This window comes from Mytilus trossulus, chromosome 4 (assembly GCF_036588685.1).
Source record: "Mytilus trossulus isolate FHL-02 chromosome 4, PNRI_Mtr1.1.1.hap1, whole genome shotgun sequence".
NCBI lineage: Eukaryota > Metazoa > Mollusca > Bivalvia > Mytilida > Mytilidae > Mytilus > Mytilus trossulus.
In genome coordinates, this window is record NC_086376.1 from 76579723 (window position 1) to 76595534 (window position 15812).

Consider the following 15812-nt stretch of genomic DNA (forward strand, 5'->3'; position numbering starts at 1 on the left):
TGTTTCAGATGCGGTTTATCTAAAAACGCACTGACCATAATCTCTTTATTTAAATATCTTTTGTCCGGCTTATTCATTAAGGTTTTTGAGACTTTCTGATGTTTGAACTTCATTCTATTACATAATATTACAAGAAAACAAACATATTTGACTTAATCAAGCAGCTAAATTAATATAGGTCGAAGATTGTGTCAAGGGAGATAACTCAACAAATCAGCTGACTGTGGTTTCTGTCAAAATTTAAAGTAATTATTTGTTTATGTAATATTTGCTAATTTTATAGATATTAACACTTGATAAACTAAAAGTTTGTAATGTTAAGTATGTATTTAACAAGCTAAATATATTTTTTTTTACATAGACAGTGAACTAAGACAAAAATTAAAAGTATAAACTGAATAACTTTGACATATATTTATATTACATAAAGATTTTATTTAAGTTTGGTATATACACAAAACAAACTTAAGGTATTGAGCACTAATAACATAGAAAACACAAAGGCACATTCAACAATACACACATATCAAAACATGCACACAAGCAATAAAACATAGAAAGCAACAGATGAAGTTAAATGCAAAATATAAAACACAAAGTTCAAATCAGGCAGCTAAATAAATCACTCACTATTGAAGCGAACACTTATGAGGTAAACACACAAAATCAAAATTAAAATAGTTTTCAACATGCGAATAGCACTGCTGCAATGTCATGAAGTGAGCAATAACATAAAAAGCAAGATAAATTACAAAAAATTGCCATGTTGAAAAAAGCACAAATATAATAGTTTTTGCAGAGTTCCATTTACATCTAAAAAAAAATATGAAGCTGGGTAGGTAGGGATTTTTGTTTTATATTGTGGTTTTTTTTTTTAACATTGAATCTATAATGGCAATGAATAGGAGATCATCATTCTGAATTTAACAGTGAAAAATGACAAAAATTCTTAAGGGTAGGCTTTAATTTTATTAAGACTAAAAAGTAGAATAGGTAGGGTAACTGGAACCACACATATATTTTTATTTCAATATAAGCTAGTTTTGCAGTCAAAACATTGGCATGAATTGCTAGGCCAAGAATTTATCAATATTTTTAATTGATTCAAAGAGAATTTCTTTCAAAGCTCATCTGGTAGCTTGAGACTTTCAAAGTTGAGCGTTCAGCACCTGCATACACCATGTACTTTAAAGATTGTAGGCCATATGTTGATGTTCTAGCATATGATAGTTTCACTGTATTTTGGTATCTAAAAGTGTAAGAGTTTTCTATTAAGTGGTTTAGATCATAAGCATAATATTAATAGACATGTATGACGTTCTTTATTCATAATTTTGTAGAATTCAATAGCCAATGATCCTTTTCTAATTTTTAGCCATAAAATTAAGAATGGAAATGGGGAATGGGGAATGTGTCAAAGAGACAACAACCCAACCATAGAACAGACAATAGCAGAAGTTCGTTTAAAGTCTTCAATGCAGCGAGAAACTCCTGCACCATTTTCCACCAAATGTATCTCTGCATGGAATCGGCCTCATTTCTCTGCTCCTTAGTTTTATATTTTGTCTTCTTCTTTCAGATCCAGGATGGATGCTGTTTTAAATCCTTGAGGAATGACTGATATTCCACCAAATGTTTCTCTGCCTCTGCTTGGAATCGGCCTCATTTCACTACTCCTAAGTTTTATATTTTGTATATATATGTGGAGGTAAAATATTTTTCTCATGTTATAGAGTGCATGATTTAGCATTTTAAAACTATTGCTTTCAGTTTAAAAATCTGAGTTTTAATTCATTATTGAAATAAGGTAAAATATTAATATGTAAGAACCTTTCTTTCAAAGAAGTAATTTAAGTTTATCACCAGAACAGTAAATAAATCAATTTATGTGAATTCTTATGAATATATTAGATATACCTGTTTTAAATATGTAATGATTAGTATAAATTTATTCAAACTAGGTTAAGATGTCGTGCAAGAGAAGAAAGAGGCTATAATAGGGTATGCTATTAGATTATGCTAAAGTTTTTCCTTATACAGGTCAAGGAAGAAGTTTCTCCTATTAGTTTTGTAAAGCTGTTGTTTAGGAATTATACAGGCCAAATATAAATATCTTTTAATCATATGGAAAAGACAGGATAGTGGATGCCGTATATTTGATTTACACTATTATGTGGAAAAAACAGAAGTGAAAATAAAGTAATTTTTGATTTTTTCACTGTCAATACTTTCTTTAAAAATCTGTCAAATTATGAAATTAGAATAAGAAAGCTCCTTGAATGTGTACCTTTCATGTTTTAAGAGGAATCTTAAAATAGTGTTATATTTATGATGGGCATAATCTGCAAATTCATAGATTTTATGATAAAACATTTATTATGGAATCTGATGTACAGTAGTTGTCGTTTGTTTATGTAATTTATACATGTTTCTCGTTTCTCTTTTTTTTTATATAGATTAGATCGTTGGTTTTCCCGTTTGATTGGTTTTTACACTAGTAATTTTGGGGCCCTTTATAGCTTGTGAAGTATGATAAGAAAATTAAAATTATGTGTCATAAAGAAATGATTTAAGATTTTGATTTATATTTTTTGTAGATCCAGTTTAAAGAAAAGAATAAGAAGTTTTCTTCTGTAAGTTATAGATCATTTATTGGGTCAGGAATATGCATGAAAGATTTAGCACTGCAGTGGACAATTATCAAAGAATAATTACATGTAGTACATATGGGGATATCAGAACTCAGAAAAAAATAAAATTACAATTTTGTGTTGACATTTTGTCGCTCTTCCTTTATAAAAAAAACCTTAAGAAATAGGTATCTTCAGAAATTTTGAAGCCAGGTATATTCCTTTAAACTAACAGGAGTTGATTTCAAGTATCTGCCTTTTTTGTTAAAAGATCACTTTACCATATTTACTTAGGATTTAAGTGTATACAACTTTATGATGTGTCTATGACAGTTTAAGAATAATAAAAATGTTTCTCTTTTGATATATTTCAGTAACATAATCAAATTAATATTTATAACACATATAATTGATATATTAGAACCCAAAATTTAAACATGGTACATGCATTGACAGAAGCATGCTAATGGCGAAGCTCTCCTCTTAGGTACAATCAATAGAAATACTTCTACACACAAACTAAAATATTCTCATTTATATTTTTAAAAGTAGTTTCAGATTTTATTGAAGCAAGATCTAAATAAAACCTAAAAGGTAGAATATAAAATATTATATACATATATATATTAATGTAGTTAATGATAGAGTTAGATATTCTCCTTTAATACATATTCTGTTTTATAATTTGAAAAAAGGAATTGTGAAAGACAATTGTCCATTAAAACAAAGGGAGAGACAGGTTGAAATAATTGGTCATATAACAGCATAAAATTAGTTAACCAACAACCGAATAAAGATGATTCAACATGATTGGTCTTTTTTTATGAGATGAGATGATGAGATCCTGATTATGAATAAATCGTAAAATTTCTGTTTTAGATTGCTTTAGTTCTTTTTCTTGCAGAAATTTAAACCAGTAAAGAAAAAAAGAGTAATTTATAGTTCTGTAAGATATCTATAGTCCAGTTTGTTCTCTTATTTAACATGCATATTTCTAGTTCAAATCACAGGTCAACTAACAAATGGAACACCTCCCCATTATAACAAAGGAGACATACAATTTATTCTCGAGGGGATCACTTCCTATATACATCATTACATGTAAAGTAATGCTCTTCAGTTCATGTTTGTTATACCCTGCCTTAAAAAAAGGTGGGGTTATACTGTTAAACCTCTGTCTGTTCATCTGTCATTCAGTTTGTCTGTCTGTCTGCCCCATAAATATTTTTCTTCGCATCTTACTCGAACTACATTGAAAGAATTTCAGAAATTTGGTTTCAGGGTTTAAATGAGTCAGTGTAATAATGTGTTTTCAGATTCATCACTCAACAATTCTTGATTACCTGATACTTTTAACGGGACTAGGGTATCTTCAGTGAGCAGTAGCTCACATATTCTCTTGTTGTTTATGAAGTGTCTTGATAATTGTTAGAACATCATTCAAAAATCAATGGGGTGTTTCTTTATTAATAAAACTGCAGTTATTTGTAAAAGCCAGGCAAAAGGGGTCCATGGTGATTGAAAAAAACACAGTTATATTATCACAGTTTCTATATGCCCGTCAAAATTATGACCTGACATATTATAGTATACAAATGTCGTCTGTCTGTCTGGCGTAAACATGTCGCACCGTAACGTGAGAATGACTTATCCAAATTTGATGAAACTTAAGATAGTTGTTTCTTATGATGGTCTAACGATCTGTATACTTTTTGGGGGTTTCACATGTTGTGTGTTATCTCAAAAACAATTTATGATTATTGCTTAAAACTTTACACACTTCTAGAGTTATAAAAAAGTTACAAACTTCTAAAGATCTGTATACTTTTTAATGAAGATTCAATATTTTATTTAGAGTTATTGAGTTTTTTGTTAAAAAAAAAAGGGGGGGTTCACATTTTGCACCATATTTCAGAAGCTATTTCTGATTTTTGAATTATGCACTTAAAAGATGACAGGCATATCATGCATGCACTCATGGTACAGCTGTTTATTGAAAATAAATATAATTTAAAATACCAGATATCCAAAACTGCAAATTATATCAAAATAACAAATATCTCATATTAAGTACAAAATGATTTTTTTAAACTGTTTTCATATTTTTCAGATCAACTTTAAAATAATTGCTGTTCATCACTTTTTTATGAACATGGCCTTGTTTTTGGGATACGATTGCTGTCAAGCAATCTGTAGACTTTTACCGTTGACCCTATGATTCACTCCCTCACGTCATTCGTTTTATTCTAAACATTCAGCAACATCTCAGATTCTTATGATTGTCTTGCTTTAAAAGGTAAAAACAAGCAAACCAATTGAACATAAACAACTTTCCTGTAATGTTTTACTCATAATCTTCATGTGTGATATTTTCCTTGACTTATATGCGTGTTTTTAACAATACGGAAAATCAGAATTAAACAGTATTTATATTTAGTGTTTTTATAAATTTAGAAACACGTCAGAGGGAATTCCCAAATTTTGATAACTTGCGAGAGTTCTCTGAAAGCCGATCGATAATTCTATTTCTGTCACAAGTACTGAAGTGGAGTATTTCTATATTTTACCGTTATGAAACTGATATTTGATACTGTACTCTCATAAAGAAATGGAGAACCATTCATCATATCATTTAATAAACGTTCTTGTTCCAAATCGCAAGTCGCGGTTTGTTTATGTATTAATGCCCATGCGTGGTCTCACTAATTAGAGACAAAAAGAATTGTAGAGACAAAAAGCGTCAAGAAGCGACAAGAATAATAATATTAGCAACAAGAAACTATTTAGCGACAAGAAAACATTTTTTTATTTATATTACTTATTCGAAATAAATATTAAAAAAACATGCAAAAGAAAACAATTTCAACGACAGGAAAGTTAATTTAGATAGGGAAAAAATGAAACTTGTAAATCTAATTCAGTTGCTACATTTATTTACATGATATTTTATAAGGTATCACAGGAAGTATTACCTTTACCCTGTCGTTTTATGGTATTACTTTTACTTGTGTTTTAGAACAATAATATATTTTGTCTTTTTATTTGTTTTTACAATATATAATTAACTTGCAAAATGCATTATTTGTGCATAATTGTCCAGAAAATACATGCACAAATTGTGAAATACAAATTAAGAACTGAAATCAAACAAGAGGGAAACATAATTAAAATGGTAAAATTTTTCATCATTTTATTTAGTGTTTTGTCTCATTTAACGATATTTATCATGTTTATGCATATAGATTGAAGATTAAAGGAAACTGATGACAATCTTGAGTTTTCAACAGGTGTTCACTATTCGGTACAATAATTGTATATTCTGGTGCGTGTAATTGATGAAGGTGTTAATGGAAGTTATTGTAGCAATTAAACAAAGGACACACACCTAGTTAATCTCATTTGATGCTCTTAATTGTGTATTACCTTAGAGTGAAGCCACAGCTAATGTTGGTCCTATCAGGAAAAAATAATTGTATAGTTAGGAAGGAAATAATATTTCATGTTTTTGTTTATTAAATCCTTCAAAAGAAAGGTGACAAATCTTTGTTTTTATTTTCATTTTATAGCGTTTACATTTCCTTTGCTCTTACACATGTTTAATTTCTTCATCTATCAATATGATAATAAAAAGTACACAATCTCTTCCTCGAATTTTTTTTATGTCTTCATCTTTCAATATAATCCTAAAAAAATATTTTGATATATATTTGATAACAAACTGTATTCTTGTCGCTAAATAGCTTCTTGTTGCTTTTTGTCACTAATATTTTTTCTTCTTGTCGCTTCTTGACGCTTTTTGTCGCTAATTAGTGAGACCCCACATGCGTGTAGTTTTCCTGATTTCAAGGGGTATCAGATTGAGTGATTCCCCGCTTCATTGATTAATTTGAAACTCATGGGATTCTTTCTATGTCTGTCTGCATATGGAGGGCTATTGTTGTTGAATTATTTTAAATCATATGCATAATTTAAATTAAAATAAATTTTTCATCGTAAAAATTACCTATAACACCCCTTCAGCAGAAATGGAATCTTCCATATTATCGTTTCGAGTTGTCTCCCTTTTCGAAGTATTCGTCAAGAAGAATTAACTCGTTAATGCCGATAAACGTCGTATTATATTAAGAACGATCTCAATGTAAACAGAGGAGTGTGTACGGAAAGGAGTCATGCCCTCTGCTCAAAGGAACTTCAATAATTAAAGAGTAAGAAAGGGGGTTCCTCCTAAACTGGTCCGCCGTTCTATATATAGCTTCGCACCGAAGGTAAGGGTAGCGATAAGTGAACACAACAGGGGTCCAGGTTAGGGTTCCTCCTAGAATTACGGTGATAAGATACGGAAGCAAGTTAACTCGTACCACGGCATTGGAACCAAAAAAGTTAATTGTACTTCTACTTCTACTATGTAATGACCGCCTTCAACACGTTGAAGTTTACGTCACTTGTACTGCGCATTGCTTTGTGAAGACATATATACAGTGAAATATACAAATTTGTGATAATAAACAAAACAAAACAAAATTTTACATAGTGGTAGTGCATATTTTTAATTTATTATTTTTAAAATATTAAGATAAAACTATTTACACATGATGAATTTATGGGCTGTAGGTGTAGTTTGAGACGGCTTACTTTGAACGACTCTATAGAGTCGCTCATAACAATACTCAGGGGAAGGCTGTTCCAGATTTTAATTGTGCGTGGAAAAAATGATTGTTGTCTTATTTGTGTTCTGCAGGATGGAATTTGGTATGAGAGTGTGTGCATGTTCCTGGACTGTCTGAGCGGTTGAATTAATCTGTCTGTTTTTGTGATTGCAATGAGATGATATGTGATTTTATAGAACATGACCAGTCGTGCATCTGTTCTCCTGTTAGCAAGGTCTCTCCATTTCAAATGATCTAGCATGTCACTAACGCTTGAGGTGTTTCTGTGTCGGTTAGTGACATATCTAGCAGCCCTTCTTTGTACCTTTTCTATTTTGTTAATATCCTCAGTAAAATAAGGGTCCCAAACTGAACAGGCATATTCTAGTGATGGTCTGACTAAGGATTTATATGCCTGTTCCTTTACTGAGGTGGAACTGATGTTAAGATTCCTTTGAAGAAAACCTAGTGTGCTGTTGGCTTTATTGCAGATGTTGTTTATGTGACTGTGCCATTTGAGGTCTGATTGAATTGTCACACCTAGGTATTTCGCCTTATCGACATGTTCAAGAATGTGGCCATGTAAAGTGTAATTATAAATGAATGGATTTTTATTTCGGCTGATGGACATAACATTACACTTGTCAGGATGAAAAGCCATTTTCCATGTATTTTCCCAAATGCCTAGTGTGTTGAGGTCTTTTTGAAGGGTTTCGCAATCACTGTTTGATTTTATTACCAGATATGCAATGGTGTCATCTGCAAATAGGCGTATGGTGGAATTTAGCCCAACTGGTATGTCGTTAATATAAAATAAAAACAGACTTGGGCCCAGAACAGATCCTTGAGGCACTCCGGACTTTACAGGGACATAGCCTGAAGTCTCACCCTCTAGAATGACTGCTTGGGTACGACATGATAAGAAGCCCTGTATCCATGCATTTGTTTTCCCCTGTATCCCATAATAATTTAATTTGTGTGTTAACAAGTTATGACTGACTTTATCAAAAGCTTTGGAGAAATTCATTATAAGTACATCTGTTTGTTTCGAGTTTTCCATATTTTTAGTGACATCATCTACAAATTCCAAAAGTTGAGTTTCACAAGATCTGTTTTTTCGAAAGCCGTGTTGTAGGGGATACAGGATGTTATGTTTGTCTGCGTGTGTCATGATTGCGCTAACTACGACATGTTCCATAAGTTTACAACATATACATGTCAAAGAAATAGGTCTATAATTCTCTGGATTATATTTGGAACCTTTCTTATAGATGGGTGAAACATGTGCAGTACGCCAGTCAGTAGGGACTTCGCCAGTGTCTAATGATTTTTGGTATATAAGGCATAGTATTGGTGAAATTTCATGTGCTAACTCCCTAAGGAGACGTGGCTTAAGTTCGTCTGGTCCACTTGCCTTGGATGGATTTAAATTTAGAAGTAATTTTGAGATACCTTGGATGGTGATATTTATGTCAGGCATGGTAGGGTACACTGTTTTCTGTTGCATGTATTGATTGTTTTCAAATTCAGTAGCAGTGATTTTGTTTGGTTCTGAGAAAACTGATTGAAATTGCCTGTTGAGTGCATCAGATTTTTGTTTGGTGTCAGTAATAAGTTTCCCGTTCTGCTTAGGTGATGTTATGCCACTGTAGTCAGTTTTTTTGCTTTTAATATATGACCAAAATTTTTTCATGTTGGAAAATTTGTTTTCATCTGGTTTTGGTGTTACAATATTTTCAATGTATTGCCAGTATGATTGTCTGAGTTGTTTTTGTACTTGATGTTTAATTTGTACTACTGGGAAGTCGTACCATTCAGAAAAATATATTAAAAAATATGATGTTTTATGGGTGTCTGTTTGTAAACTTAATAGAAATAAAGTTGAATTACTTGAATTTTACACAGGAGTTAAATGAAAACTTAGACAAAAATAAAGAATGTTTTAAAGCATTAATGTTTTAACTGATCTTTCAAACTAGAACATAGGCGGATCCAGCCCCCCCCCCCTTTTTCGTGGAAAAAATTTGGTTGATTATAAAGGGAATCATTGAAGCATGACTGGAGCGGGCCCCCTCTTATGTCAGTCAGTGGGCTCCCCCTTAGGAAAGGTTCTGGATCCGCCACTGTAGAACTTAATCCAGAGGAAAGTTAAAACATTGCTTTAACTGTACCTTATTAAAATTGAACATGTTGAAAATATATATATCCAATTTAAGTTAATTAAAGCTGTAATCCATGCCGGATCACAAATTGAATGCTATGTTTACAATTGTTGAAAGCCATGTGCTTTTTTTGCGGGGAAAATGCGGACCCCCTTAACAGGAATCAGTTACATTTCATTGTTATTTATAGACAGTAAAAATAATTTTGGCAATCATTTTGACTAACTGCTAAGATTTAATTATTCATGTTAAATTTTCTTCGGGTGAAACTGTTTATACTTTAATTATCTACATCTGCCACAGTATTTTCTATCCAATATACAAGGAACATTAGCTACAAATTGGTCATTGTACTTTCAAATTATATACATTTTACAGACTTAAGAGGTATTGGGTGAAAGTAACATATATCATGTATATTCATCATTTAAAACCAATTGAATGCATTTAAATAAGTTGGTACGAGTTAGCAATGGTACGAGTTTGCATTGGTACAAGGTTTTTTTAGTGGTACGAGTTTACAATGGTACAGGATAACTATAATTCGATAAAACACAATAAGTACATGGCTCATACACTTCATCTTGTAACGGGGATTGGCTATTCTTTAAGTTGAGTGACTATTTAGATTGTTACATTTTGCATGTGCAGTTGAATTAGTTTAGAGAATAATACTATCCAGCTATACCAGGGTTACTGACCAAAAATGCTTGAGACTCACGCATGTTCATGCTTTTTTGTGGCAGTATTCTTGGATCTATTTTTTTCCTCTTTGATCTTTTCAATTTTGGCCAAATCTCATGCATTTGTTTAATGAAAATTTGGCAGAACTGCTATACATGTGTCAATGAAAACTATGGCAATCGTATCCCTCAGAGCATTCTGCTCTTTGATTAGATAAAACTGTACTTAATAATCTTTGATTTTTTTGTATTTCAGATGTGTGCAGTGTGTCTGGAGGAATTCAGAAATTATGAATATATAGCAATATGTAGATGTAAACATTGTTTTCATATGAAGTAAGTTGATACATATGTCTTGGTGCTTTTAGCACATATAGCCCATGCACCAATTGTGCTTTTCTCATCCCTTATATAGCATCCATTGAAAGCTGTTGTCTGTTTTCAGTTGATGGTCCTTCCCTTAAGTTTTACACAAAAAAATCTTCTATAAAAGAATTGGATCTTTGGAATCAAACTGTACCACAATCATCCTTGGATTATTGAGTTTAAAAAAATCTCCAATGACCATGCTAGCCAATTTATATGGCCTCAAAAATTATACAATATATGGGATAAAATACCAGTATTGGTTTTATCCTATAAAATCCAATTGATGGAGAGAATCTGATGGATGCAGAAATGTTCAGATTTTTCTATCTATTTTTAAACTCTTGAATGACATTTTTTTTATCCATTTTTGTAGGGGTTTTTTTTAACAGAAACTTTATAAGTTAGAGAGAAACTTAATGTAGCAAAAATAATCAGCAGATTCTGAATTTAGTTTAGAAATATGTCTACATTGAAGAAATATAAGTCTATCCATGATATGGGAGTTGTTGCCCTTTTTCTCGCCTGTGATTAAATCCTCAAAATGTAAGAAATATGGATTACAATCTGTTGTCAGCATAAACTTGTGGATAAGGCTTTATATTTCTAAGGCTAGAAAACCTGTATGTGTCATACCTTGATTACAGATGCATGCTGTTACAAAGTTTCGGTCTATCATATACAATGTATCCATTGTCCTTGACCTCATGCTCATGTTAAAAATAAATAAAATAACTTATTCTTAATACACACCTCAAAGAAATTGTTAATCAACGACTTATGTGAGTTATTCCCCTTGAATAAAGATTTCATAAGTCAATTTCAGCTTGTATGTGAAACTAAATTATGTTCAGATATAGATTAAAAGCTATAATTAGTAACAACAGGATCAGCAAAAACATATCTTCAAATAAGTTGCATGACAGAAAAAAAGAGGTAGATGATAACAAAGAGTCATTCAATTATCAGTAAACTCCTTCAGAAGAGATTTTGCCAGTTTTTTAGTTTTTGCCAGAATCAATTATAAGTATTCCTATTGCCTTGTATCAATTCAATTTAATGCAAACATGTTGAAAGGATGATACAGCCTATTTATCAATGTTTATAGCACCTTCTTAAGTGTGACATAAGTGTCTTTGTTAATCCAATGATGTAGAAAGTTGTTCCCTGTAACTGGTACTTGTAGATTGTGACAATTTCATGTAAGTTAAACAGGATCTTCAGCACTTCTTGTACAAATAAAATTAGAGACAATAATATGAATTGACTAAAAAAAACATTATAAGATTTCATTAACACTAAGAAAACTCAAGCTTGTTAAATGTTTTTTTAACTTTATTTCTGAAATATTTTTCAGTTGTTTGTTGCAGTGGTTGAAACATCGAAACTATTGTCCCATGTGTAAAGCAACTGTACAGAGAGTACCATCTGGTGAAAGATCTAGTTTAATAATAATGCCTCAACAAGCAGTGCCATCTACCAGCAATGAACCTCCTGTAGAAGGAGCACAGAATGTATAACACTCTTTACCCATCAATCAGTTTGATTGACAGTTGTTTATCTTATTACTTATTACATATACACCTTTTCTCTAATTCTGACCTGATTTTTCCCTCTGGTTGATTTATTTTTGATAATCAACATGTGGTTTGTTTTATCTTAATTTTCATTGGTCAAAATTCAATTATGTAGGCAAACTTTCTTTCTTTCATCTGAATTTTCTTTTGTGGCGTCATGAAACAATGTGACTATGCTGACATCACATAAAAAGAACACATCTTTTTGATGATCATTGAAAAATAAAGAAAAAAGTTTGCCTATGTTCTATCTAAAAACATATTTGTAACCACTGCATTTTTTTTCGAGTTCATATTAAGTGATATCCTGAAATAAGTGAAAATAAACTATATTCAAAATTTTTCTTTATATTATTACACATTCAAGCAAAACTGTGATTATTTTGAGTAATCTATAAGTTATGCTGGATTTTACTTTCATTTCATGTATGTATGACCTTTGTAAAGTATCAAATTCAAACAAAAACAACAATGCTGATTTAATATTTTAATTCAAGTTAAACCTCAAATGATACCTATTCCTTTCAATGTGTGACTTAAAACTTGTGTAAACTGCATTGTTATTGATATTCAAGTAAGAAAAAAAGAATTTGTCACTGGCTGAGTTCAAGCCGATTAATCTCCTGTGTGTATTATTTGCTGATGATTTTATCTTCGGGCCTTCAGGGCAAACAATCATCGCTCTAAAAGCTGATGTTGGTCTGAATTTGAAAAGTTTTCAATAACATTATTAAATTTAAGTTTATTTCACAAAACAATTAAGGTATACATGTAGGTTATGATTGTAAAATGTGTTACACATAACCGATCAGCATCATACACCCTGCCATAGATTTTTCAAATAGAAGAATGTGATCAGTTGTAAGGTAAATGTTAAATCAGTGCCTACAAAAAAAAATTAAATTATGTAGGTATAAATATATACTGTATTTACTCTGGTGAAAACTACAATTTATAGAACTTTATGCAATTTTTAGTGCCATTGCAATTTTAAAAGTGCCTTCTTTTTATATCAGTATTACATGTACAAACTTGTTTATTGTAATGTATAAAAGGTGTTCTTTTGTAATACTGTGGATTCATTGATTTCCATGGGTACCAATTTATTTGGATTGAGGAAAACAAGCATGTTTGTGGATATTTTATTTTGTTGTTTTATCAAAGTCTGCATACATTTCTTCAGAAAACTTGAACATTTAAACTCATGTTTCTCCTGTACCCACAGAATCAATGAAAATTGGAATCCAATGAATTATAATGAGTCCACAGTATCTTAATGTTAAATAATGACTCTTGACAAAAAATATATAGTATATTTTTAGTACAGTTCATATCAACAAGGAAAAATGAATTTGTGCAGCAATATTTTAATACTATTTAGAATTATTTTTGTGTTCAATTCTCAGTGCTCTGTCCATGTGTACAAAGCATGCTCTGCTTAAGTTGTGGAGTTAGTGGGTTCCATTACATGCAAGTCAAACAAAGATATGAAAATGTGTTATTGCCACTTCTTCTCTAAGAATGCAGCATTTAAGAGTAAGAGCAAAGATTTTGGATTGATGTCTCTGGAACGTAAGCAGGTTTAAAATCTAGCATTGTGTCGGTCAAGTATAAGGCAGAGTTCATATTACATTCACATATGGTTGTCCTCAAATATCCATTTATATTGCCAGTGGAATTTTAAAAGTCAACAATTTTTATTGTTCACATTTCTCATCATTGTTTCATCATCAGAATTATCATAATATAATTTTACCTCTTAAGACAATGCTCATGTTAAAAATTTTGAATTGTGTTTTTCTGAATGATTTTGTGTCTATTAAATGAAGAGGAGCTCAAGGCTATCATGCAATCTTTTGGTGTTGGATTTTAAATCTGTAATTATATCTTTCAACTTTTTCTTTCAAAAAATAAATACTATATATATAAATCCTTATGAAAATTTAATATACCCGAAAAAAAAAAGTAATTTAATACTGAAACAGACTTTTTTGGAGATTCTCATGAAAATATAATTTATGACATGAAATTTCCATAAAAATTCCTTTGCAATGCTCTGCATTTATTTTTTTGCATTTTTCAATATAACACCTCTTTTCTTGGACCCTGAACCTGCCATGCTTTTGTTTCTTTTCTCTACAATTCTTAATAAGTGACAATAATGAAGTTAAACTTAAAAAAATTGCACTGATATAAAGCAGTTTGACGATGATTTTATTGATGTTTGTGTTATATGAATTTTGTACAAATAACTTCAAATCTGGTGCATATTTTATTTATCTAGTCTCTAAGTATATAATTAGCTTTAAATAAATGTACCAGATAAGAGCTTTCTGTATTTGTTACCTTATCATTTGTGTTATCATTATGTTTATAAATTCATGATATTGCATTATTAATTATTATATCATTTGTATGGTGTTTTCTGAAAAAATTAAAAAATGTTATAAAGTTTTGATATTGTCAAGCAAAAGTTTTATAGAATGGTTTTGCATTTAACTTTTTTAATCATTAAAGATTTCAAATTTGATAATTAAAGCTTCCTGGCATGCATTGAAACAGGACATTTATTAGGAGATGACAGTTTCTTTATGATATGTGTTTCTGATTATTTAAGTGCAATTCTTCAGACTTGGTTGTCATATATTGAATAAAACAGATAGAAAGATAGATAAAGATTATTTCAAGAGTTTGTTATTGGTTTGTTCAAGTGAGTTTAGGATGATAATATACTCTCCTGTTCACTGTTTCAATATGAAAATCTTTTGATGAGAAAATTGTTTTATAACGGGTAATAACTTAGAATAGATATATTGTTGTTATTGTATCATTAAATATTTGTTATAAAAATCAAATTATACTGTGTTCAATCCATTAACACATTCACAAAGATTTATTTGAAAATAGGGCAAATTATGTTATTATATGTACAATTATAAAGTGCAAGTCTTCCACTCAATGTTTTATCATATAACTATTATTAAAGATATTGAACGAATGATAATATTAATGAATTGTTCTATAATTTTATCATTTTGGAATGGTTTGTTCAGATGTGAGATGACCACAAAGAATAAAAGTTAGTGTCTAAATTATATTTGCTTATTCCTTATTAAGAATAATAGCCAAAGTGGTTAATTTTTGTTGGTGATTGTGTTAAATTGTTGAATTATATTTTTATTTTCAAATTTTTTGTCAATGGTGTCAGAACAATGTATAATGTAATATTAAACACTCTACAGTTTTGTTTTCAATCTTCTCTGTATAATTTCATTAGTTTTATGGTTGAGTTATTTCATTATAAATTTTCATTTTTGTGTCTTATTATTATATGCTAGCTGGTTGTCTTTAATTTTGTTGATCTTATTTTTTTGTGACTTTTTAGGATTGTTAGTTGCATGTTTGTATATTTCACTCCAGCACTCTTTTTTCTCCACATTTACAACGGTCTAAATCAAAGAACTTACAATGATCTTAGTGTTTTTGTAAACTACTTTATCCCCAGTTGAATATTGATTACTGTGGATTCCTTATGCTTCATTTGATACCCATCTTGGCTAGCCAAGGGTAACGATCCACGCCTCCACAGTGGATAGAAGGAGAGTGAATGGTAACCCTTGGCTAGCAAAGATGTGTGATACATACTCCCATTGATTTCATTGGTTTAGAAATTCAATGAATTCGAAGATTACAGGAAGTACAAATTTTCTATTGGCAAAAAAAAAAAATAATATTTTCAAATTTCAAA

At 30.5% G+C, this 15812-nt stretch overlaps 1 protein-coding gene across 3 annotated transcripts; it reads left to right on the plus strand.

Moving 5' to 3' along the window:
• Positions 1-35: 35 nt before the first annotated feature.
• LOC134715991 (RING finger protein 24-like) lies at positions 36-14805 on the plus strand. Of its 3 annotated transcripts, none has more exons than XM_063578625.1 (7): positions 36-245; positions 1580-1708; positions 1962-2001; positions 2598-2633; positions 3535-3576; positions 10378-10457; positions 11845-14804. In XM_063578625.1, exons 2-7 carry the CDS (start codon positions 1614-1616, stop codon positions 12005-12007), a joined length of 456 nt encoding a protein of 151 aa, XP_063434695.1. In that variant the 5' UTR covers positions 36-245; positions 1580-1613; the 3' UTR covers positions 12008-14804. The 3 variants fall into 3 exon arrangements, with proteins under 3 accessions (XP_063434695.1, XP_063434697.1, XP_063434696.1); XM_063578626.1 differs by lacking the exon at positions 36-245 and adding an exon at positions 249-321 and having other exon boundaries at positions 11845-14805; XM_063578627.1 differs by lacking the exon at positions 3535-3576 and having other exon boundaries at positions 41-245; positions 11845-14803.
• The last annotated feature ends 1007 nt before the right edge of the window (positions 14806-15812 follow it).